Raw genomic sequence first — 22848 nt, forward strand, 5'->3', positions numbered from 1 at the left:
TGCCTTTGTCCTATGACCCCCCCACCACCACACATACACACACACACACACACACACACACACACACACACACACACACACACACACACTCCTCCTCCTAAACCAAACCTACACCCCCTTCCCCTCCGCACCCCCTCCACACACACCCACAAAGTTGCAGTGAGAGTGTGTGTGTGTGTGTGTGTGTGAGAGAGAGTTTTCGTACAACCCTACATCACAACCTACCCCCCCTCCCCTCCCCTCCCTTCCCCTCCCCTGTTTGAGTGTCTCTGCCTGGTGCTGGTGCAGTCTGAGGGATGGGGGGTTAAGAGCCTGCACCGTCCAACTACCTGTGTGGCCCCCGCATGGAGGAGAGGACAGTGGACAGGGATGCGTTTGATGCAGGGACATTTTTATTTATTTTTATTTTTTAAATTTTTTATCCGAGACACGAATGCCTCCTCAGCATTTTTTTTTAAATTTTTTTTAATCGGACATGCCGACGTTAAGACATTTCATTGACAACATAAACCAAGGTAAACACCGTAAAGTGTGCACAATTTAATACCAAGAATGTCTTTCTGAGAGGGTAGAAATGTTGCTTTGCAAAATAACATGTGTTTGTGTGTGTGTGGAGGGGGAACTTGACTGACTTGCTAGAATTTATTCTAATTAGCCTTATGTGAGAGTCCATGCAGAAATAAATTAGAAAAAATTAGAGGGAGACGTGTAAGCTTGTGGAAACATCTCTTAAAACCCGGCTTATGCTCTGCTTTACACGTACACACACGTCTCGGGGCTTGAAATGCGACTTTTGCGCTGTTTTAAATGGAAGTGTTTCTGTAGGAAGTTCAGACAATGCAATCAGTAGACAGCCACGTGCTCTCCAAGTTTGTATCGCCTTTGATAAAACAAGACGCGCAGAGCTGCTGCCTCCTGCTCACTTAAAACAGCCTCCTTATGTACGGTTTGTGCTCTCCTGTTTGCATGTTCTTGTTTTTAAATGTTTTTGTTTTTTTAAAAGCCCTTTTAACAGACAGAGACAGCCCACACATGAACATAAACTTTACTTAACACCGCGTGTTGGGCTGAATTTATTTCTTTTTAATGCGTCATATTGTTAATTTAACCCCCCCAAAGTTAGATCTTTTTAAAAGAGAGACGCTTTAAATGTGTTTTAATTTTGAATTATTTGACTTTGTGTTAGTGGTAGGAGGACAGGGTTGTGCGTAATAGAAGGAGGAGGAGTGGAAGTTGGGACGCAACGGACCTCTTGTGTGTTGATAGTTGGAATAAAACATGATGACAGTCCTGTTATTGCCTACCTGGAGCCCAGTTTGACCAAATCTGACAAAGATGGTGTCTTCCTCCATCTGTGTCTCCTTGTCATCTAGGCATTGCATGTGCCAACTTTTTTCTGTGAATATGCCTTTGTGAGAAAACTCTCTGGCTCGTCACCCTCGCCGGGATTCCCCGCAATATTTTCAACAAGAGACGAGAGAGAGAGAGAGAGAGGAGGAAAGAAAAAAAAATCCAGCAAAAATGGACAAAGAAAGTACTGGTACTCAATATGAGCCTGTGGCCGAGATTGGAGAAGGAGCTTATGGAAAAGTGTACAAGGCGAGAGATTTGAAGAACGGGGGACGATTTGTAGCCCTAAAAAGAGTTCGTGTCCAGACGGAGGAAGAAGGGATGCCACTCTCAACAATCCGGGAGGTGGCGGTACTGAGGCAGCTTGAAGCCTTCGAGCACCCCAATGTTGTCAGGTAAGTGAGGGGGAGAGGTGGGTAGCTGTGTGTGTGTGTGTGTAGGCTATGTTTGACAGAGAGGGGAGGGGATTGAGTGTGAGATACAATTGGTATCGAGACAGACATGCACAACTTCCTTTTTGATGGTCTGTGGTGGCATCTACAGCTCATATGACCTTTAGGTTAGGTCTGCACTACTGTCCACTGTTTCTGCAGCAGAAGTCCTCTTCTTTATTCTGCTGACAGTTTGAAAACGTGGGTTGCATAACACATAAGCCGGTTGGTTTAGCAGGCAGTATGTGCACACCTGTCAGATCCCAACTTTCTATGTGTTTCTTTATTATGTGCATTGTTAAGTTTCTTTTCTGGTTTGCAACACCGCCTCTTAATAATTGTTATTGGTCAGCTCCAATCACATTGATCCACCTCATGCACAATCCTCCTGAAACCCCTCTTGGCTTTAATATGTCAAATATATATATATATATGTCATATGTAAAATATGTCAGCTCTGCCTAAAAGGACACAAGACATCAACATCCTTGTAAAATAAAATGGAACAGTTGTATGCACTTTTTTCATGAATGCAAGATTTTAAACTAAACCATTTTCTCGATTAATATATTAGTTGTTTGGTCCCTAAAATGTTAGAAAAAATGTTTATCATTGTTTCCCAAAGTCCAAGGTGATGATTTCCAATGTTTTGTCCACAATCCCATTTACTGTCTTAGAGGACTAAAGAAACCTGAAAGCTGAAATTTGACAGAATTGTGACATCTTTTTTTCTTTAAAATTACTCCAAATTCTTAAAATAGCTCCACTTTTAATGCATATGTGATCTCAATTAGATCTACTGTTGAAATAAAAGGTTGACCTAAGAAATCTGTAGTATAATAGTGTAATACTGTTTTAAGCAGTCAGTGTCTTGCTCAAGCACTTTGACATGACAGATGAGTGGCGATCAAACCTGTGAAGTTTCCATTCAGAGTTGGCATTTCTAATGAATCCGCCTTCGTGTTTCTGCAAGAGCTTTGTAGCTTACATTAGTTTTTAGTTCGATTATCATGCATTTTGTGATACATGAAAACTATCTGTGATTAAGTATGCGAAACTTAACTTCACTTCCTGACTAGTAACGTAACCAGGACTGCAAACAGCTATTATTTTGATAATTGATTTAATGTGTTGATTATTGTTTGGTCTTTTTAAAATGTCTCTCACATGTTCCTAAAGCCCAAGTCAACACATGATTGATTATTCTGTCTGACCTCTAGTCAAAAATGAAAAGAATAACATGAAAATTAAGTTATATCTCACATTTGAGTGAATTTTCCAAATGTTTGTTCAAATATGACAATATCAGTGCCAACATCCTGCCAATCAACTAATTGGTTCATTGACAAATGATTTAAAACTCCAGAGCGAGCACTCAGTTTAAAATAGTTTATCATAAGTGAAGATCAGTTTTGAATCTCTGTGTTCAGATATTCAAATGATCTGTTCTCAATAAAGATAACCACCTTAGACATACAGTATATATTCTCACTGTGGGCTATACAGTATGTAATTATGCAATCATTTGAAAGCATGTCACAGGTTGAGCAAGACACTGACATGTAAGTCAATTCCTGCAAGTCAGACCGGAGTTACTGTACTTAGCCATTTCATATACAATGTGCATACATACATACATTGCGCTTGCTCTGCACACAGAGGACTTTTTCTTTCAGTTTTGGCATGAATCGTTCACCCAGAGGTCAGTAGTCAGATACTGCGTCATATGTTGGCACTAGCCCAGGTTTGACCTTGGTACTTGTTTTTATTATGGAATATTGAGTGCTTTGGGATTGAAGAGGAAATTCTAAATGAATGTTTCAGAAGCATGGCTAGTGCCATTGTGCCTCTAACAATAATTCCCCAACGTATAAATGAATAAATAGAGGATAATGGTTTTCTCTTAATGTGATCACAATAGGGTTTGTTCTCACTGCATGCAAATACGTCATTGGGAAGTTTTCTTAGGTTAGTTTTATTTAGTGGTTGAACACATGTTGTGCTCTACTCTGAAAGCTTGAGTGTAAATAATATGCAGTAGCATTTGTTGTAATAAATCTACCCAAGAGTGCAAACAATCAGCTCTTTGAACTATCAGATGTTCTTCACTATCCCTCTAGTTTAGCCAACCAGCTCAGTCCAGGAAGAGTGCATTGTGGGCCTTCTCTGTGACTCCAGGCAACCCCTGGATGTTTGTAATGAGGCCCATTATTCATTCCATATGTTCAATGTCTGCCGAGAACCCCCATTGTAGCCCAACAATCGAGCTGTGAGGGGCGTTTAACTCCAGCGCTTCAAGAGGAGGGCGCCGTCTATTCTGTGACATCATGCACTAATACCTTGAATGAATCCCCTCTCACTCACTGTACTGACTCGAGCATTTCCAAGTCCGCTGATTACAAGGGTGTTGGCACGGACACACGGTGCCTCGTTGGATAGGAATGAAAGAGTTTCCGGAGAGATTTAGTCATTTCTCTCCATGCTTCGAATTTAAACGGCTTATGCAGATTAGATAGTTTGAATTATAGCTGCACATGCGTTGAAAGCTTGCAGCAGTAATCATAGATATAGTCTCTAAGGTGTCGATATTTTCTCTAATTTCATAACTTACAAATTCAAAATAAAAACACTTATTAAGAGTTTGGAATTTAAAGCTGATACCCAGGTGTATCCCCAATAAATACATTGTAAATGTAGGTTAGGTCTGAGTAATGGGAGACAGTTTTTAGTCTAAAGATTTTACAAATTATATTTACCACTGGCTCATTAACATGCACTTGTTAGTGTAGTTTAGTTTCTACCAGTACAATGTGTCCGATGGAGATCCTTCATGTCCTTTCGTCTTCTGTGTTGTTGTGATGAAAGATGCTGCCTGTGTAGCAGCTACAACCAGGGTCCACTCGACTTCCCATAGAGCATCAGGAGTTGTCATAGTGCCGGTTGAGGAATGCTGCTTGTGGTCCCCAGCCCTTTGAAGAGGACATACTGGATAGCTTTTATTCAGCTTTTCGGCCAAAGCCTGCCTTGGCAGGTCTGCCGACATAATCTGGATTCTTGGCCTTAGTTTGTTGCCTAGTGAAACACAACCATAAACGCTGCTGTTTGGGGCTTGTCGGTACTGAATCTTCAAAAGCTTTGCGTAGAAGTAGTTTTTCAGGGTAACCTGACACAACATTATCAAGATGTCCTGCGGCACATGATAATTCTGGTCTCCAAGCACGTTCGTCTTCTCCTGCAAGTTTCTGTAACAAAATGCAGATGAGCCAAGAGTCTAGATGCCGGTTCTTTGACTAAGATTTACGATTGAATGTCCTAGAATGAATGATGCTTTCCTGACCAACCACAAAGCAGATATGTCCAACTCTCAGATGTTAAGGTATATAATAAGATTTTATTGGAGAATTGAACTGAATTTACATCTTTACTAAAGAAAAACATTAAATGTAAGATATCATGTCCCTTTGCTGCACCTTTTGTCACACAGACATTTTGACTTGTCATAGCAGGAAACACACAGGTATAACTAATGCCATTAACATGGCCTCAACTATATTAAGTCATCATTAATCTCATTAATTACACGTGTTTGAAATGCCTTTTGTTGTGTCATGAGTGTCCATGTATAAAATGAGTGGATGCATTATTAGTTGTAGCTTGTTGAGAAGATCTGACCACCTTAAATCAGTTGTATTGATCTCCTTCCACATGTTCCTCATGTTCTAGGTTGTTTGACGTGTGTACAGTCTCTCGGACTGACCGAGAAACCAAACTCACTCTGGTCTTTGAGCACGTGGATCAGGACCTGACCACGTACCTGGAGAAGGCCCCTGACCCTGGAGTACCACCCGAAACCATCAAGGTAACCATCGCATTTAGACGTACTTGGGAAAAGATATGCTGTTTGCTGTAAACTGTGTGTAACGTGTTTGATTTAACACTAGTGAGGAACGCAAATAATATTACTAAGATAAATTTCAAAACATATAAGCGCTTCATTTGAAATATTGCTTTCAGCTTCTATTTGAATTATAAAGGAAGCAATTTGCTAATCTTCTGTGGCTTGAACATTGCATGACCACGGCCGTGTCTGTATGGTACTGAGTGAGTTTTCTTGGCCAGAGACACCAACATCAGAGGTACCGGAGCGTTTTGAAGGGCAGCACATGTGGCAGATGGGACTCCAAATTAGAGGCTCCCGAACTTCTCTATTTTCACTCTGCACTCTCTCTCCAAGTTTATGCTGTGTTACAGATGGAGGCAGAGAAAAAAGTGTGCTTGTGTGAGAAACTAGACTTCTTCCCTTCTTATGTTTAGAAACTAAGAGTACTCAATTGGATGCCAATAATCGCTCTTCACAGTAGTTTGAGTTTCTGTACCTACAATGTCAATGAAGGAACGACACATTCAAACTTAACATTGCTATCAACTTCACAGATTAAATAAATCCAGTGAGTGTCTACTTACACTTTGCCAAGAGCTCGGAAATAGATGTGTCACCAACTCCTTTCCTCTGTAACTGTCTCTTTTTTGATTTTAATCTTTCCCACACTCATACCTTTTTAAAGATCTCTTTATCGTGTTTCACCCCAAGGTCTGTAAATGTATCGCATGTACTATTGGAGAGATACATCTCTATTTTTGGACAGAGGGGCCTCAGAGTTTAAAGTGTCATATTTGAAACAGAGAAGTCCTGGAAGCTAGAGTAACTGTTAGTTTTCACCCCTAGGGCCGGGTTTATGTGTGAAAGTTTTGTGTCAAGCTGTACTGTTGGTGGGATGCTGTGCAAGCGTAGACGAGTCAGGTAGATCACACCCGAGGCTTTCCCAGGGTTTTTGCTGAAGTTGATACAGTGTGTGGTACTGTAGTTTATATGGGTATCTCATTTATCGTGTTATTAGGCTCCAAATATTGTACTTGTACTGTACCCATTTACATGGAAACCTGTGAAAGTGAGTATTTATTATGATATTTATACACAGACATGATATAGTTATTTAAGCTGAAACACTAATTAGTTGTTTGCAAGCATCCTATCAAGTGGGTTTGCTGCTTGTCTTTGAGTCATGTCATCGTAGACTGGCTTTGGACTGTTTAATCATAATAACGATAACAGTATATTGTATAATATATCTAATAATCGAGCGTTTAAAAAATAAGCTGATAACTCAGTTACTCAAAAGAAAAGTAATTTGTTTGATTCATTGATTGGCACCTGAGTGTCTTTTGCATTTAATAGACCAAATGATTAATTGACAGATCAATAATAACTGACTGTTTAGTTGAATAAAGTGGTCAATATTCTCATTATTGAAGTTATAATTAACAGATTTTTTTTGTGTTCTGCATTCCTTCTGAGGTATTCTTGAAATGAACTAGGTTGTGCGGCGTGTCGTCCTGTATGGCTGTTCTGAATGGTCACGCTCGAGAGCAGGGTGAAAGTCCTGCCGTCTTAACATCTCACGGATAGACTGCATGCGTGAAAGGGGTTTAAGAAACATTATCTGCATGGGGTCATGTGTGAAAATCTCCACCTCCAATTTCCCATCTCAAGACCGAGTAATATTTCAGGGAAAATGGCTGCGTTGTGAATGAATGAAAGACTTTTTCACGTGGGGTGAGTGAACCAATCAATCATGAGACTCTGCTGATGACGTGTTTGAATCTGCCATTTGTTTACGGTTGCCTTGCTTGTCATGCTCATTTTTACAAGGAATTTTGGAAGCATTGGAAAAGCCCAGACAAAAATGGCTCCTCACCAAGACATCTTCCAGTTCAGTTGTCACCACTTTGGGACAGCATCTCATCAAAGGCATTTGTTCGGTTGTGCACGCAAAATCAAGGAAACACCTGGACACGTGGTCAGACACTGTGTGAAGGCAGTTTGCTTGACGAATTGTCAGTTTTGGGAAGTAGCAAAAATGAAACGTTAAACATACCCCAATTCTGACATTTGAAGTTTGGGAAAGAGTTTCAACGATCTTGCAAGCGCTTCGTTTGAAGCACACTGACCCCTTGAGGAACCCCTCTCTTTATCTTTCTTTTAACAGCCATACAGCTGGAGCCTTGAGAGGACAAAAGGACAATGATGGAGTGACAATATGACACGGGCACCATCCCCTGTTATTTCTAGGACAGTGGACACTGCACAGTAACCCCACAGTTGCCCCCCTTCTCAGCAACTCTTTGCACTCAGCTATAACAGATGACGCCACATAGTGGATCGCAGTCCAGCAGCACACCTGTGCCCATCTGATTAAATGCTTACTGTTCACCCTTGAATACCTCAAACCAAAGAAAAACTGAGCCAAAGACCCAAAACTAAAAAGAACAGACACTTTTCCTCAAAACCATTCTACACCCAGCACCAGACACCCCACCCTGCGCCAGCCTGTCCACTTCAGTCCCCCACCCTTCACCACCCACTCAGCCTTACACAGACTGAAGACCTACCACATGGTCATTGATGAAAGAGGTCCTCCTCCAGGAATCAAATGAGCTGGAAGAACATCAAGCGGTTGGCTGCCCTAGCCTCAGTGCTCCTCAGCCGGGCCAGCGCTTGGGTCTCACCCACCCTCCTCCGCCACCACCGTCCAAGCCTCCACAGCTCCATTCTCTGGGCCCATAAAGGGGGAGGTTAATGAAGCATGGGGAGGGAATTACACTAACGCTAACCGGCAGATGTCCCATATTGTGCCCAGCGACAATAAACAATATGGCTGCCTCTGGTAGATTTGCATTAGAAAAGGAGGCGCACTCAGAAAGCCATGTTTTGACTGCATCTCGCAGAGGGCTGACTACTTTTTTCCTGGTCCTCCTGCTTTTTCAGGGTCAGATCTGTTGCCTTTTTGTGTGATTTTTCTTTTTCTTTTTTGTTTCCTCCTGGCCAAGTCCTTTCTCAGGGATTTGATGGTTGAAGCTCTGCCAGTTGACGACAGTTGTGTGTTGAGCAACTCTCGTGAGTCTTCTTGCTGCTGAAATCAACTTTGTGTGAGACGTGAGCTGTCTCGCTATCGCTCTCTCTGCTAAACTTTGTGACAATATTATTTTGGCTGTTATAACTTGCGCCGTTTCCCTGTTGGCACGGCACCGAGTCATGCTGTTGAACATAGTTGGAATATTTTTCATGACTCTATTGTGAGGGTAATTGATACAGTAGAGAAGATGGCACTCAGGCCAAGGGGGCCAAGATTGTTTGTGTGTTTGTCCAAGAGTCACACTTCTGAGATAATTAGTGTTTACTAGGAAATGCTGCTGAAAGGAAGCACGGCGAAATGGCTATTTAAAGCAGAGAGGAAATGGTGGGGAGGGGTGGGTGGGTGGGGGGGGGGGGGCATGCGATTTGTTTCCAGCCCCCCTAACACACACACACACACACACACACAAAATAACCAACTGCCTGCCTCTCTCCTATGGCCCTGTCTGTCTGCTGCCCTCCTCGCTGGGTCATGGCTGGATGGAGATGTAGAAAGGAAGGTCTGTTTATGTATCCTGCCTGCCCTTGGTCAGAGGGCACACACACACATGTGCATGCTTACACACACACACACACACACACACACACACACACACACACACACACACACACACACACACACACACACGCGCGCACACACACACACACACACACACACACACACGCACACAGTCTGAGGTTGAACACACACAAATAGAAAAGTAGATGCATGTATATTACGTTAAGACAGACCCAGGGGGGCACTCAGTTTGTGTGTATACACACACGCACACGCACACACTCTCCCCATCTCCACAGTATTGTGTGGGGTGCCCTGTCTCCTCCTCTATGGCCAGCACAGCAGCCAGCCCCGCGCCGTTTGCTAATGTTTTCTGCTTGAGTGTGCAGACCCCTTTGACTCACTCACCAGCTGGTCGGCCAGTGAATAGAGCGGCGGGCTCAGGTCCATGTCACTTGTGAGGTCTTGGCGGATGGTTTTTTTTTTTTTTTTTTGGAGGGGGTGGGATGCATGCAACACCACCACCACCAGCATCAAAACATTTCACCTCACAAATGTCTCTTTTGTCGTCCCATCTCCACATTGTCTCCTTGACAGCATTTGGTTTTCTAATTGCTCTCCATAGATTTTTATCAAACGATCCAAAGCGTAAAGCGCTGCCAAAAACCACCTAGCCACAATCCCTTGTAATGACTTGCTATTTGTTTACAGGTGCAGGACCTGTTTGAGAGTCTTTTCGGTTTGAAAGGAACAAGTCTAAGCTAGTCTTGACATAGTTCGTTGCTGTTTACTTATATTACTGTGGCACAGATGCGGTGCCTATGGCAGTTTCCGAGGTCAGCGTTTGGGCATATAAAAAATAAATAAATAAATAAAAAAAGAACAAGTGCCAATTAACTCGAACAGGACAGCTGCTGAGAAACGGAGATCCATGCTTGTACAGAGCGGGGCCTCTGTGCCTTTTATAGTGTGTGTCAGTTATCAAACATCTGCTACAGTCGACAAGAAAAGACACAGGCCTCCTAGTTAACTCCCGGCGTGCCACAATGTCTCAGCTTTTACAGTAAACCTCTCACTGCAGGGTCATTCAGGCTTTTTGTTGCCTGAGAGTTTGACAGAGGAATGTTGTAGAGTTGTAGGATCATCTGTGTTTGACATTTTGCAAGGACGATCAAGAAAACCAAATTCTATTCGTGTGTCCAAAATATCGTTTGCTCAGTCTCACAATCATCATATCATGTTATTTAGCATACCTTAAATCCTTGTCAGTATCCTAAAGCTTCATCCTAGCTTTGCTGTATTAATTCTGTACCCTTGTTTACAAAAAATCCACCCCCTCACTCTTTGGTCTTTCTGTTTTCATGTCTTACAGGATATGATGTACCAGCTGCTCCAGGGGCTGGACTTCCTGCACTCGCACCGTGTGGTTCACCGTGACCTGAAGCCCCAGAATATCCTGGTCACCAGCGGAGGACAGATCAAACTGGCCGACTTTGGTCTAGCCCGCATCTACAGCTTCCAGATGGCGCTCACCTCTGTGGTGAGTTGTGTTTGTTCATATTCCTGAACTCAGCAGGACTCATCCAATAGTTTCTTACAACAGAGGGAGTCAAAACAAACACTCCAAAACACTGTGAGCCCAATGTGGGTCGCAGGATGTGTTTAACTGGGTCATAGACACAAATAGACCTTGATAGGGGAATATTAAATGATCCAATATATTGGATGTCATATAGAGTACAGCAACATGAGTTGGCTTGTGTTGCACCTGTATCCATTGGTAAGCACTCGCTTTAACATCTGCATCTTTAATCTTATGTTCCAAATCTCTGCCATGCTATAAATTACCCACAACACAACTGAATACACGTGTTATACACACTGTAGGCACTATGAACAGATAATATAGCATATTATTGATGTACTTTGATATTTGTATTGAGAGAATAGAGCAAAGTGAACATGCATGTACCCAAAAAGAGACACAAAGAAAACACAAGGAGTGTTGCCTCACCTCATTGATGCACATGTTAAATGTAAACAAAGTTTATATACCCTTATCTTTATGTCCTCCTTTTCCTCTTGAAATCCCAATTTTCAATTTTTGACTCATCGGTTCCTATTACACGAGTATACTGCATACACAACCAAGAAAATGTCCGTAGACTAAATGAAAAATTAATCTCTTGCACATACTTGCAAGTGTGCATATCTCTGCCGTTTTTAAATCATAGCTTATACATATTTTTTTGCACTACTCAAACTCACTCCATCATTCTCATCAGGATTGTTGATAGAGAGAGACACACACACACACACACACACACACACACACACACACACAAACACCGCCTTGAACTACCGTCCCATCTCCAGAGAATTAGATGAAAAGCTTCTAATGTGATGTAGCGGGCACTTACAGGGCATCAGCGGGTAGCTCTGCAGCACTGGGCCAAATGATAGGGTTTCTCTGTGTAAAGTGAGAGCCAAGGGCCCCCGTGGTCTGTCTCAGGAATCCCTCAGTGGCTGTTGCAGACAGGGATGGGACAGACGAGGAGAGACAGACACCCCTCCCTTCCCGCTGTCGGTACTTTGATGTCCAACTGTTGAGCTCTGGGCTCTGATGACCAGATAAAATAGAGAGAAAGACTGAAAGGAGTCTTTGGAAGAGCTTGAAATGGGGAGAGATGAGACTTTTAAGATTAAGGTAGCCAGCAACAGTAGTTCAGTACCTTGCCTTTATTTACTAAGAAGGTTTTCTGATCTGCTTCTCATTCACACCCATCCTTTGAGCTCCTTTCCTACCCGACTAGTTCAGATGCATTTGGTTCATTTGGGTTATACTGTGTAAGATAAATTGAAGTTCGTGAAGGAATAGATTTTAGCACAGGCCTTCCTGTTAAATAATGCAGAAGTAGTTTTTTTTCTTCTTCACTTTAGAGGTGTGAGAATTTGGCAAAAGTTGTGACTGAGATGTAGAGATCAAACTGCTGTCAGTGTGAATAGAATGAATGACTTTGGCATTACAATGGAGTGACAACAAAACATTGTTATTCATCCAATCTGCAGATAAGACATCAGGATGATTGGAAGCAGGATGGGGGTTGTGCGTGAAGCTTTTGTTAGGCGCATTTCATTGGAAGTGAAGTCAGGCTCGTCTAGTACATCAGGTACTTATCAGTATCAGTTATATCACAGTAAAGGTTGGAAACCTACACACAGTGGACACTGAGGTGCTGTCAGTGGCATTAAATCAAGCAGCATTGAAATTCTTGACAGCCCTGCCAAGCACAAGAAGAAAGAACAAGGGAATTTCTTTATTGAATTGTTTAAAAACGAGTGACCTGCACATTTAACTGTATAGAGTGCTGTTTTATCAGGTTGGTTGAGTTTTAAATCTTTTATTCTGTCAGATCACTGTTTTACGGAAAAGTTAGCTCGCTCAGCTTTTAATAGATTTGTTTTTCTTGGCACACCAGGCATAGTATTTTAGTCGTCATTGTGCGCCATTTGTTTTATTTAATATTCATTATAGCTATATTCAGATTTTTTATAATAATTATATTAACAGTAAATCACTCTTGTACATTTAAGTAAGCCAAGCCAAACAACACATCACAAAGTGGTTTATTTAAACACTAAAGTAGCGTGTAGAGTTGTTTAAGAGAGCACGAGCGATGAATACATTTTTTAACTGGAAATGATTTTTGGACTGAATATCCTATGATAGGATTATTGATGAAGTTATAACTGAAGTGTAATGATGGGGGTTGTCGATAAAGTTATCACAAGTTAACAGCCACTTTCATAATTAAGGCAGCAGTTATAAGGAAGTACTGATTAAAGCTTTTTCTCTGTTTGAGTAATGTGCTTGAATAGTCCAGGCCGCATGTAAAACGTAATTTCTCAGTATTAATATCCAGGGTAATTTTTATGATTCAGATAAGACTAGTCAGTCTGATTGATAATTGATAATGCACAGCTAACTCAACGTGGAAGACGTACTTAACCAGAGAATTTACATAGTGTTACACAATAGTGTGTGTGTGTGTGTGTGTGTGTGTGTGTGTGTGTGTGTGGTTTCCCCGCAGGTTTTGTCATTTATGACTTTAGACTTTTGTGGAGGGTAGAGTATTTACCTGGGAATTCACCTTTTAGTTAAGAGTGCCAAGTGACAAGTCCCTGAAACTACTCATGCTCACACAGAGACGCATAACCTGACCGAATGTGAATCTGTTTGCACACACACTCACACACACTCATTTCCTTTCTTGGTTATACAGATTAGGCCACAAAAACGAGATGGAGGGTGTGTGTGTGTGTGTGTGTGTGTGCGCGTGTGTGTGTGTGAGTGACTGTGTGTTAGTGCACGCATGCGCTGGAGTGGAGCGCTGCAACGTGAGCACGGGATCTTCGGTACTAGATTAATGTGCCTGTGTCTGGAATCCCCCTATCAGTCCAACATGCACACGCACACGCACTCTCCATTCATCCATTCACTGTTTCCTCTTGCTAATAAAAGCAGATAATCTACACTGTATGCACCACACAAATACACACCGCATCTAAGAGGATCTTCCCCTTTGCCCAACAGACCAGCAGTTGCTTATTTAGTCACCTAATACCACCGTTACTGGCAGACAGATGGGCTTTGGAGAACTGCTGTTGCTTAAGCGAACAAGACACTTCTCTCTCACTTTCAAAGTGATTCATTTAGCACTTCTAGAATGACAAGATGGCTGAAGTGAGCATTTGCATAAAAGACGTCAAAAAGAGTCCCTCGCTCCTGTTTTTTTCCCTGTCACCAACTGAAAGTAGCACTCTGGTACTTTTTTCTGCTGATGATTTACCAGCATTGCTCAAACTTCTCTTTTATGGAATAAATTTGCTTTCTCACCTAACAAACTTTTTAAATGTCACGTCTCTTTTGTGCATATTAATAAGATGCGCAACAGAGTCTGGGTGAATTTGCACATGCATGGTTGCGTGTGACTGATGGCCCCATCGGCATCACCCACCTACCATGCTGCACATATTTCACCCTCCGAGAGGGAAAGAGAGGGAGGGAGCTAGAGCAGGGAGGGAGACCACCCATTGGGTTGGTACTAGGGTCCAGATTAGGCTGCCCCTGACAGTCCCTGGAGGTCCGTTGCTTTGTTGATGGTTTTTTAATGACCCCAGTCTGGCTCACAGGCTCATTGTACTGCCTTGAGTGACGGGCAGATGGGAAAAGCTGATGGGTTAATCTGACATACCAGAAAAGATTGGAGAGGGGTCTTTTTTTTTTGGTCATCCTCTTTAAGATCCCATTTCTGTCTAGGCGCTTTAGGAAAAAGCATTTCTTTTGATGCTGTTGAATCTGAAAATAAATGCTAAAGCATCGTTCAACCCAAGAGTCTGAGTACTACTGAAATACTGTGTAATTCAGCAATAAAACACTTATAACATCCAAATACTGGTACAATTTTGTATTCTTAACAAGTTAGAAGAAAACTTTTTATCATCTGACATGGGCCCGTCTAATCAAAGTCAGAAGACTTTAACACCCTAAGAGAAAAGCAGCGTGCTGAAGTTGGAGTCCTAACTTTACTGAGGCTTTTGGTCAAAGAGCAATTACATATTCTGAGGTAAGCATCCAGAGGAAGTTATTGAGACCTGCTCACAGTGAGTCAGCTACTTTGAGAATTGCACCTTGTTGCATCAACAGTTTGGAAAAATACGAGCATGAACTTTCAAAAGCTTTCATCGTGATGACGGTGAGTTAATAAGGATCCTTTGAGCTCACCAACAGATCAAAACCATCCAGTCGTACTAGAGATGGTTCACTAAAGTCTGCACTACAAACACACTGAAAAATGCAGTTTGAACAAACTAGGAATACGGTGGTGTAAGTAATTTCATGAAACATGATATCATCCATAGCAACAGGGTCAACGCTGATGTTCGCAGCTCTGTAAACAGACCTTAAAAAGGAACTTGGCTAGAAACTAGCTTAGGTGTGGACTTTTGGTTCCATCTACATCTCCTAGTGGTAACCTAATCTGGATGTGGCACAGCAGGTTAGGTCATGGTGGTGGTCTTTCTACCTACACCAGCCTCACATTGGCAGCTATTGTAGTACAAGGCCGACAGGATGGTCCCATGAAACCCATTAACTTCCACTCCCATGCATGTCATGTGCATGTCGTTGCCTTTCGAATTGGATTTGGAGAACTCAAGGGGAATGCCACCAGACCTTTATGTTCGCACTTGTTGTTGAATTTGTGTGTTTTTCTAGCTGGAAACCAAAATAAACTGAGGGGTTGCCATACTTAACAGGAGATGACAAGATAAGCCTATTAGTGGCGAAAATATTTTTTGTCTTGCCCCTGAGCTTTATCTTAAGTGAGTCTGTTATTGAGTTACACAACTGCCAAAGGGAGTTTTGACTCTCCAAACCTGGTCCTTTCAAGTCTTTTTCACTTAAATAGCATCTAAATTTAATTTAACTATTACTATTTTTATTGGCTTTTTAAAAATAGTATCTTCCAACCCACTGTCATAGTTTCCTGTAAACACTGTTGGTGTCTTGCAGACGAGTGAAACTGTTACCTGATTGAAGGTGTTTTCCCAATTCTTCCCCCTGGTTCCATCTGCTTATAGCCCTCCCACTACGATTACCAGAATAAGGCACCCATATCTCAGGCGACATTAAACAAATTGAAACCAGATTTCCTGCCCACTCTCAAACAGCAGACAGGCTTTTCTAATACAAAGATTTCTATACTCGCAAGCGCACCGCCACTAGCAGTGCAACAGAGTTCAGGAACCGAGGAAAAGTCTGCTGAAAGTGAAATTTCTCAGCGATGACCAAGGATGAACTGGACGGACAGTCATGTCTGTGAATCTGTCCTCTTGCCAGACAATGTGTTTCTACTCTGGGCCGACAGAAAGAAAGAAAGAAAGAAAGGCAGGCAGCGGCAGCAGGGAGAGGAAGGGGGGAAAAACCCTTTGCACTGCACGCAGGAGAGCACGTGCAGCGCACTCTGGGAATGTTTAGATATCTCCTCAAACGGCTCCGCATGGGAAAAAAAAGGAAAAGTCATCCTCTATGCTTTGACTGCAGCCGGCTGGAGCGAAGGGGCTGGCCCCAATTTGACATAAGCAAACACACACACACACACACACAGTTCACACACATAGGAACTACAGGGATATGCTGTACATACACACATTCAAATGGAGACAATCGCATTGTTGTTAATGTTTGCACATACCCTTGCATGCACAGCACAGGTCTTATTTAAATTTGTTCGAAAAAAGCAGCAAGTGCGCACACACACATACACACACACACACCTACACACCTTTACATTTCACTGTATTAATTGTCGATGGCCTCTTGGCATCTCTCCAGGTTGGTTGGGGGGGGGGGGGGGGGGGGGTCGTAAAGGGGTTACTGATCGGTGCATGTGCACACAACCGCACACACCGGCATCTGGATATTAAAGCCTTGTCTGTACCAGCAACGGCAAGAGGAAGAGGAGGGGGGGAAAAAAAGAGAAGAAATTACAGCATATATCAGGAATTTTCCAGCTAATGATGTGCGGATGTGGTAGCACTGGGGAGAGAGAGCCACTGACTGTGCTGTCTTTGTTTCGCTCGCCGAGGGCCCCATGCTGCATTCCTGTACACTGTGCATACTTTGGCAACAGTTGTAGTGCCCCCTTTTTTTTCTATTTTACTGTATACAGTTTGTGTGCTGCTCTTGCACTTTTCTTTCTAACCCTGTAGCTCTGTCTCTCTCTCTCTCCCTCTGCTTCTACGTTTCCTCCCTCTCATCTCTCTTTTAAATCATCTGTCTCTTTCTCTCTCCTTCCTTATTTCCTTTCTTGGCCTGGTGCAGCTGTATTGTTGCGACTGTAAATTGTCCTTTTTGCAGAACAAGAGAGAGAAAGAGGGAAAGTGAGGGAGGAGTGAAATAATGGTGTTTACAACATGGCTGACTGCTAGTGCTTCGAATGGGGCCTCTCTGGAGACACAATATTACAGCCTCAGCTCCACTGTACTCTGAGAGCATAGTTTTGCTCATATTATTATAGTAACATCCGTTCTATTTCTCTCATACGTGTCCTGCCTACACACTGATTTATCTGTTTTCCGTCCGTAGATTCACGTAGGAAGACTTTAATTTGCAGTGGATTGCTTTCAGGAATGTAATCAAATTCGAGCTTAAGACTCAAAGCATGAAACAGTCCAGCTATTTACCTGGGAGACTTAACTGCACTGAACGTTGATTCCACTTTATGCAGTAATTGCTGAAAGTTAAAACCTCTAATCATGCTCTTATTGATTCAATTACAACAGTTATATGGCCTCTGGTGCATCCAAAGTACTTGTATGTGTGTGTGCATGTGTGTGTCGATGGTATGTGTCTGAGTGTGCAGTGGTGCTCTTTCATCCTGGCTTCTTCAGTGAGAGGGAATGTAAACACGGGCCTCCGGCCAAGCTCCATCAGTCCCAGTGCCTCCGGCGGTGCAGCCTTAAGCCCCGGCCTCAGTCATCCTCATGCCATCAGGTCACCGTGACGCCCCCCCCCCCTAAACATTTATCGTGGTAGCACAGGTAGAAGGATAAGGGCGAGGAATAAAGACCGTGTTTCCCAACAGCTCCAAACATGATTTGGATTTAAAGGATAAGTTTGGTTTACTATAACTTGAGTATAACTGTAGTTTTGACCATTTTTCTAGGATACATTTTTGTGCTCATCGAAGTCATTGCTGAGATCTGGGAACACACCAACATTACTCCAACCAAATCTGTTGGAGACAAGTGGTCAGACGATCAAACGGGTTGTCAACAGGACATGGGTTTGATACTTACAGGGATTGTTTGATTGACACCACTCATTAGCTTAACACACAGACTGGAAGCAGCTGGACAACAACTATCTTAGCTCTGTCCAGCACCTCTAAAGCCCACTAATTGACACGTTGCATCTTATTTAGAGCTAAAATAAAAAGTACAGCTTCACCTTTAACAGGGAAATATGAGAGAGTATCAATCATCTCATTTAACTCTCAGCAAGAAAGCAAGTAACAACAAGAGCCAAGTTGTAATAGTCCACAATTACCCTTAAAACACCAAACGCATGCTGCAGATAACTTGCATACATCTGCAGACATGCACACAGAGACACACACACAAGTATTTGGCAGTGAAGCACGTGAATCCAGGCAAAAGCAGGTGCTCGCTTAGTCACGTGTGCACTAACCAAACGCCCCCACGTTCACATGCATGCAATCCAATTGTCGTACTCCTCTGTGCAACGCACAGTGCGCTGGTGGCACAGGTCCGGATGTTGCAAGTCAGAAAGGCTTGGAGGTCCAGCCCAGGAGGTCTGGAGGTCCTCAGGGGCAGGAGAAGCCATTTCCTCCCTGAGCAGAGAGCAGCAGTGAGGGCTAAAGAGGAGGAGGAGGATGATGGTGGTGGTGGTGGTGGTGGTGGTGAGGAGGGGGAGGATGCTCTCAGCAGAGAGGAATTCTCAGAATGTTGTCCTTTAATCTGGAGTCAGCCTCACACACTCTCTGTCTCTCACTCTAACTCTCTCTCTTTTTTCTTTTTTTCCCCCCTCGGCATTATCTGACCTCCTCTGGCTTTTCTGTTACCATGCGGAAGGGAAGAGGGGTGTCAGATAGGCAGAGAGACAGATTGAAAATGCAAAGCAGCTGACCCAAGAACAGTGTAAACACTGTAATGCATAGTTGACGGGCCAACTCACTTTCTCTGTGTCTCTTTGTCCTACATACTGTATGCATGTGTCTCTATCTCTTGTTTTCATGTGGCCTGTACGGAGGAGGGAGAGCAGGAGTGTGTAATGAAGGGATATGTGAAGCAGAACAGAGAATGAGAAGGGTGAGAAAGGGAGACTAAGGAAGAAGGAATGCAAACGTGGTCGGAAGAAGAGGAAGGGAAGGGGGGGGGGGGTATTTAGTACACAGACTTGAGACTTACTTAATACTGAGACATTTGAGTATTTTATGGAGAGCGTAAAGCTGTGCAAGATAAGAATGCATTCATGGATACTCGACTGCTGTTCAGATATAGATACAGAAACAAGCATTTTATGGAGAAGGAACAAGAGATTGCAGGAGAGCGGGAGGAGGTTAGGGAGAAATGGGTGAGGAGGATTGCTGAGTGGAAAGCGGTGCTGACAGTGGACTGTTTGTTTGGAAATGAAAATGAGCACCCTGAAACTGGGAATCTGAGGTTTGAGATGAGCCCTTTTGAGGAGCGGGGAGTTAATGATTTGAGAGTAACAAGCAATTCTGAAGGACAACAAGTACAGCGCTATTGCTTTATTCTGGGTTCACGCTTGTTTGTCATAACTGTTGTCAGAAGACGCGTGCAGAAAATCACAGTAAACCAGCAGGATATTGAAGTCCTATTCAATTTAGAGTCCAATCCGCAAATACGTCTGCCTTTTTTTTTTTTTTGTCCTTTTCAAGCTTTATTTTGATAGAGACAACTGAAGAGTGACAGGGAAAGGTCGGGAGAGAGAGACGGGGAATGACATGCGGGAAAGAGCCACAGGTCGGATTTGAACTCTGGGCTGAGCCTTTGCACATGGGGCGGCTGCTCTACCAACTGAACTAAACACGCCACGTCTGTTGATATTCTACGATTTATTATCCAAAAATGAATTAATCGTACATAAGTGTTGCTTGATAGCTTATTCCTCTGTGGCATAGATATCCATTGGTGTCCAGAAGCTACTGTAAGTATTGGATGACATGGGAAATGTAGTCCTGGTGATATAAATACTTAATAATGCAATAAATGTGTATTAGCCTTCAGCTGAAACAAGTAGCATGCAAATTAAAGTGACCATTTAAAAAAAAAAAAAAAAAGACAGAGTAGGGAAGTTGGAAAGTGTTGAGTGACTAATGCATTTTTTTTAATAGTCATTGACAAAAAAGAAGAAAATAGAACAGTACAGTCTTATTCTTTAGTACAAAGATAGAATGAAAGACCACCTTGCCCTAGATGCACTGCTGCAAAAACTGTTGCATGCAGTCGGATGTAGTTTCAGATTGCAGTAAGCCTTGACTCTTATTTTCCGGTGCGTCTGTGACTGCATGCATGTGTGATATATATGCCTTAATCTGCAGTTGCGGCCAGGTTTTCGAATAACTCTAGGCGGATATACCCCGAGCTCTAGGTCTGTGGTTCTTCCTAGAAGGCTTTTACGTGAGCTATGTGATCATACAAGCTGTGACTTTTTGATTGTGCAGGGCTACAAACTCCATGCAGAAACTGAAGTCGCATGCATTTGAGCATGCATCTGCAACATTGTAACAGGAAGATGCTAATTGGGCCAGTTGTCACTTATGCATACATTCAGATTTTAAAAGATAATCTGTGCTCGAGTGTTTGGCTTTAATAATGCCCATGCATAATGCCCATGCACGATGTGCTCAAATTATACATCAAGCCAAACACTTGCAGAGAACTTGGAGTTAAAATCAGAGAAGGTTAGAAGAAAGAATTCCAACAAAAATGAAAGTAATGATGCCATGAACTTTCCTCTGCTCAAAAAGCATCAATGACACTTTGTTGCCTGATGATATGGGCATTGCTGCTGTTTCCATTCATGTTTTTCTTTGAGGTTTCACTGCTCTAAAAATCTTCAATGACCCCCCCCCAAACAGTCTGTACACTTTCAGAATATGACTGTCTTTGTCACGTGAGTCCGCCGACACATCTCAGCCAACTAGCCTCAACTTCCTCCCTATTTCCACTAAAGCAGGAAGCAGGAGATGAGAAACTATCACATCTGCAAAATGCAGACCCCCCCACCACCCGACGCTATTAATAGTGTCATTCAGTTTAGAAGCAAAAAATGTGACCATACTTTTCATTCCTCTTATCAGTCTCTGTTGACTACCTTTCTTAAGAATTCCATCTCAGGGTAATGTTTGGTCACTTTGTTTGCCTCAGATACCCAAGTCTCTGTCTGTCTGAACCTAGAGACAGCGGTGCTTTGAGGTAAATCCTGGCATCAGCATGCTAATATGTTAATATTAAGCAGAAAATATTTCCCATGTGCCTCATTTTAGTTTAGCCTGTTAACATGTGAGCATGCTTAACGTAGGTGGATGGGAATGTCACAAAGTATTGGACAAAAGGAAATGGCACTAGAGAAAAATCCATCCATCCAATAGTCGTTGAGATATTTATGAACCACACATGTAAAGATCATGGTGGCGCTAGAAGAACGGGATGATCAAAACCTGTAAGATTCATGCTCGGCGCCCATGTATGTATCAAATCTTATGGAAATCTATCCTCTTGTTAGTCTGGAGCAAAATGCTGGATCAACAGACTAACACAACTTGTTTTTCCTTCATGCAGCAACGATGAATAAGCAGATTTATTAAAATAAAGGGAGAAAAATCACACACACACAAAAAGAGACTGATATTTAAATCATCCAACGTCCTCCAGTGAAAGACCTCTAGTCTTAAAGTTTATAAACCATAAAGCTATTTGACTGCTGACTCAAAGTAACTTCTCAGGGGCCCCTTGAACACATAAGCACTGGTTCACTTTTGAATAGTTCATATTTGCCTTTGGCCATCCTCCGAAGATGATCACTCTCACGTTATGCCTACAGGCATGTCGTCAACGTTCTAAAAAGCTCAAGGTATCGTGTCCAAGTACTCCCGCAGAGAGTCCGAGCCAGCTAATAAAGATATCTAGGTGACGCTGCACTCTTTTTGCTTACAAACATTTGCCTCAGACTCTAAGATCCCGATAAGCACTCTGCAGTGCCTGAGGGGGGAACTGCAGCCAAAAGCTGTTGGAAAAATCTGGAGTTTAGGAAAGCACCTGGAACCAGTCCACTCTCTTACTAGGGGTCACTGAGTTTTGTCTGGAGGCTTTCCCTACTGTAGCTGTTAACAATGCTGCTGCTTTCCTGCAGACTATAGCTGCACATACACATACACACACCCCTCAGAAGTCCCAACAGAGTTACAGGGACAAATCTGGAAACCATGCTTGGTGTGAAGTGGCACAAAATGGCTGCCGTTACACCTCAGGTGGGTGCAGGGTTGTTTGATGCAAGAACAGGAAGTGTTTTTTCTGTTTCAGCAGCTGGGAGGAGGTCGGGTGTGGTTAATATCTCTGATAGTCAGCCCATTATCACTTCACATGCACAAGTCAGGTTTGAAGCAGTGAAACATTGCATTGTTTTGTTATTGTAATGGATACTACTGCACATACACACGCAGTAGTATGAATGTACATACAGTATTGTGTGTCGCTGGATTGCTGTGGAAAGACTGTGTGATGTGGGTACACCAAAACGGGAGCAGGGAGACGTGTCCTGCCAGATATGATTTCATGTCTTACGTAAGTCTAAGATGGGGGCAGAGAAGTATTAACCCTGTGTGTGTGTATGTGTGAGAGTGTGTGTGTGTGTGCACGAAAGCGTGAGTCCCCACCCTCCCTCCATGCTGACATTTACCGAGCACTGCTGGCAGGTAAAACTACATGCAAGGAATCGAGGACTGATTTTCGTCCAGGTGTCTTTTGTATGTTTGACCTTACTT

The 22848-nt window shown here is 42.8% G+C and overlaps 1 protein-coding gene across 2 annotated transcripts in view; it reads left to right on the top strand.

Annotated features, from left to right (window-relative positions):
- The first annotated feature begins 208 nt into the window (after nucleotides 1-208).
- cdk6 (cyclin dependent kinase 6) overlaps nucleotides 209-22848 on the top strand; it is a 32945-nt gene continuing 10305 nt past the window's right edge. Inside the window, exons 1-4 of one of the 2 annotated variants that reach the window (XM_010741539.3) lie at nucleotides 209-515; nucleotides 1374-1745; nucleotides 5505-5640; nucleotides 10626-10793. In XM_010741539.3, coding sequence (XP_010739841.1) covers nucleotides 1522-1745; nucleotides 5505-5640; nucleotides 10626-10793 — 528 coding nt within the window. In that variant the 5' untranslated portion in view covers nucleotides 209-515; nucleotides 1374-1521. Of the gene's footprint in view, nucleotides 516-596; nucleotides 942-1373; nucleotides 1746-5504; nucleotides 5641-10625; nucleotides 10794-22848 lie in introns of those variants that run through there. The other variant, XM_019262686.2, reaches the window with a different exon arrangement.

The sequence above is a fragment of the Larimichthys crocea genome, chromosome XIII (genome assembly GCF_000972845.2).
Source record: "Larimichthys crocea isolate SSNF chromosome XIII, L_crocea_2.0, whole genome shotgun sequence".
Lineage (NCBI taxonomy): Eukaryota > Metazoa > Chordata > Actinopteri > Sciaenidae > Larimichthys > Larimichthys crocea.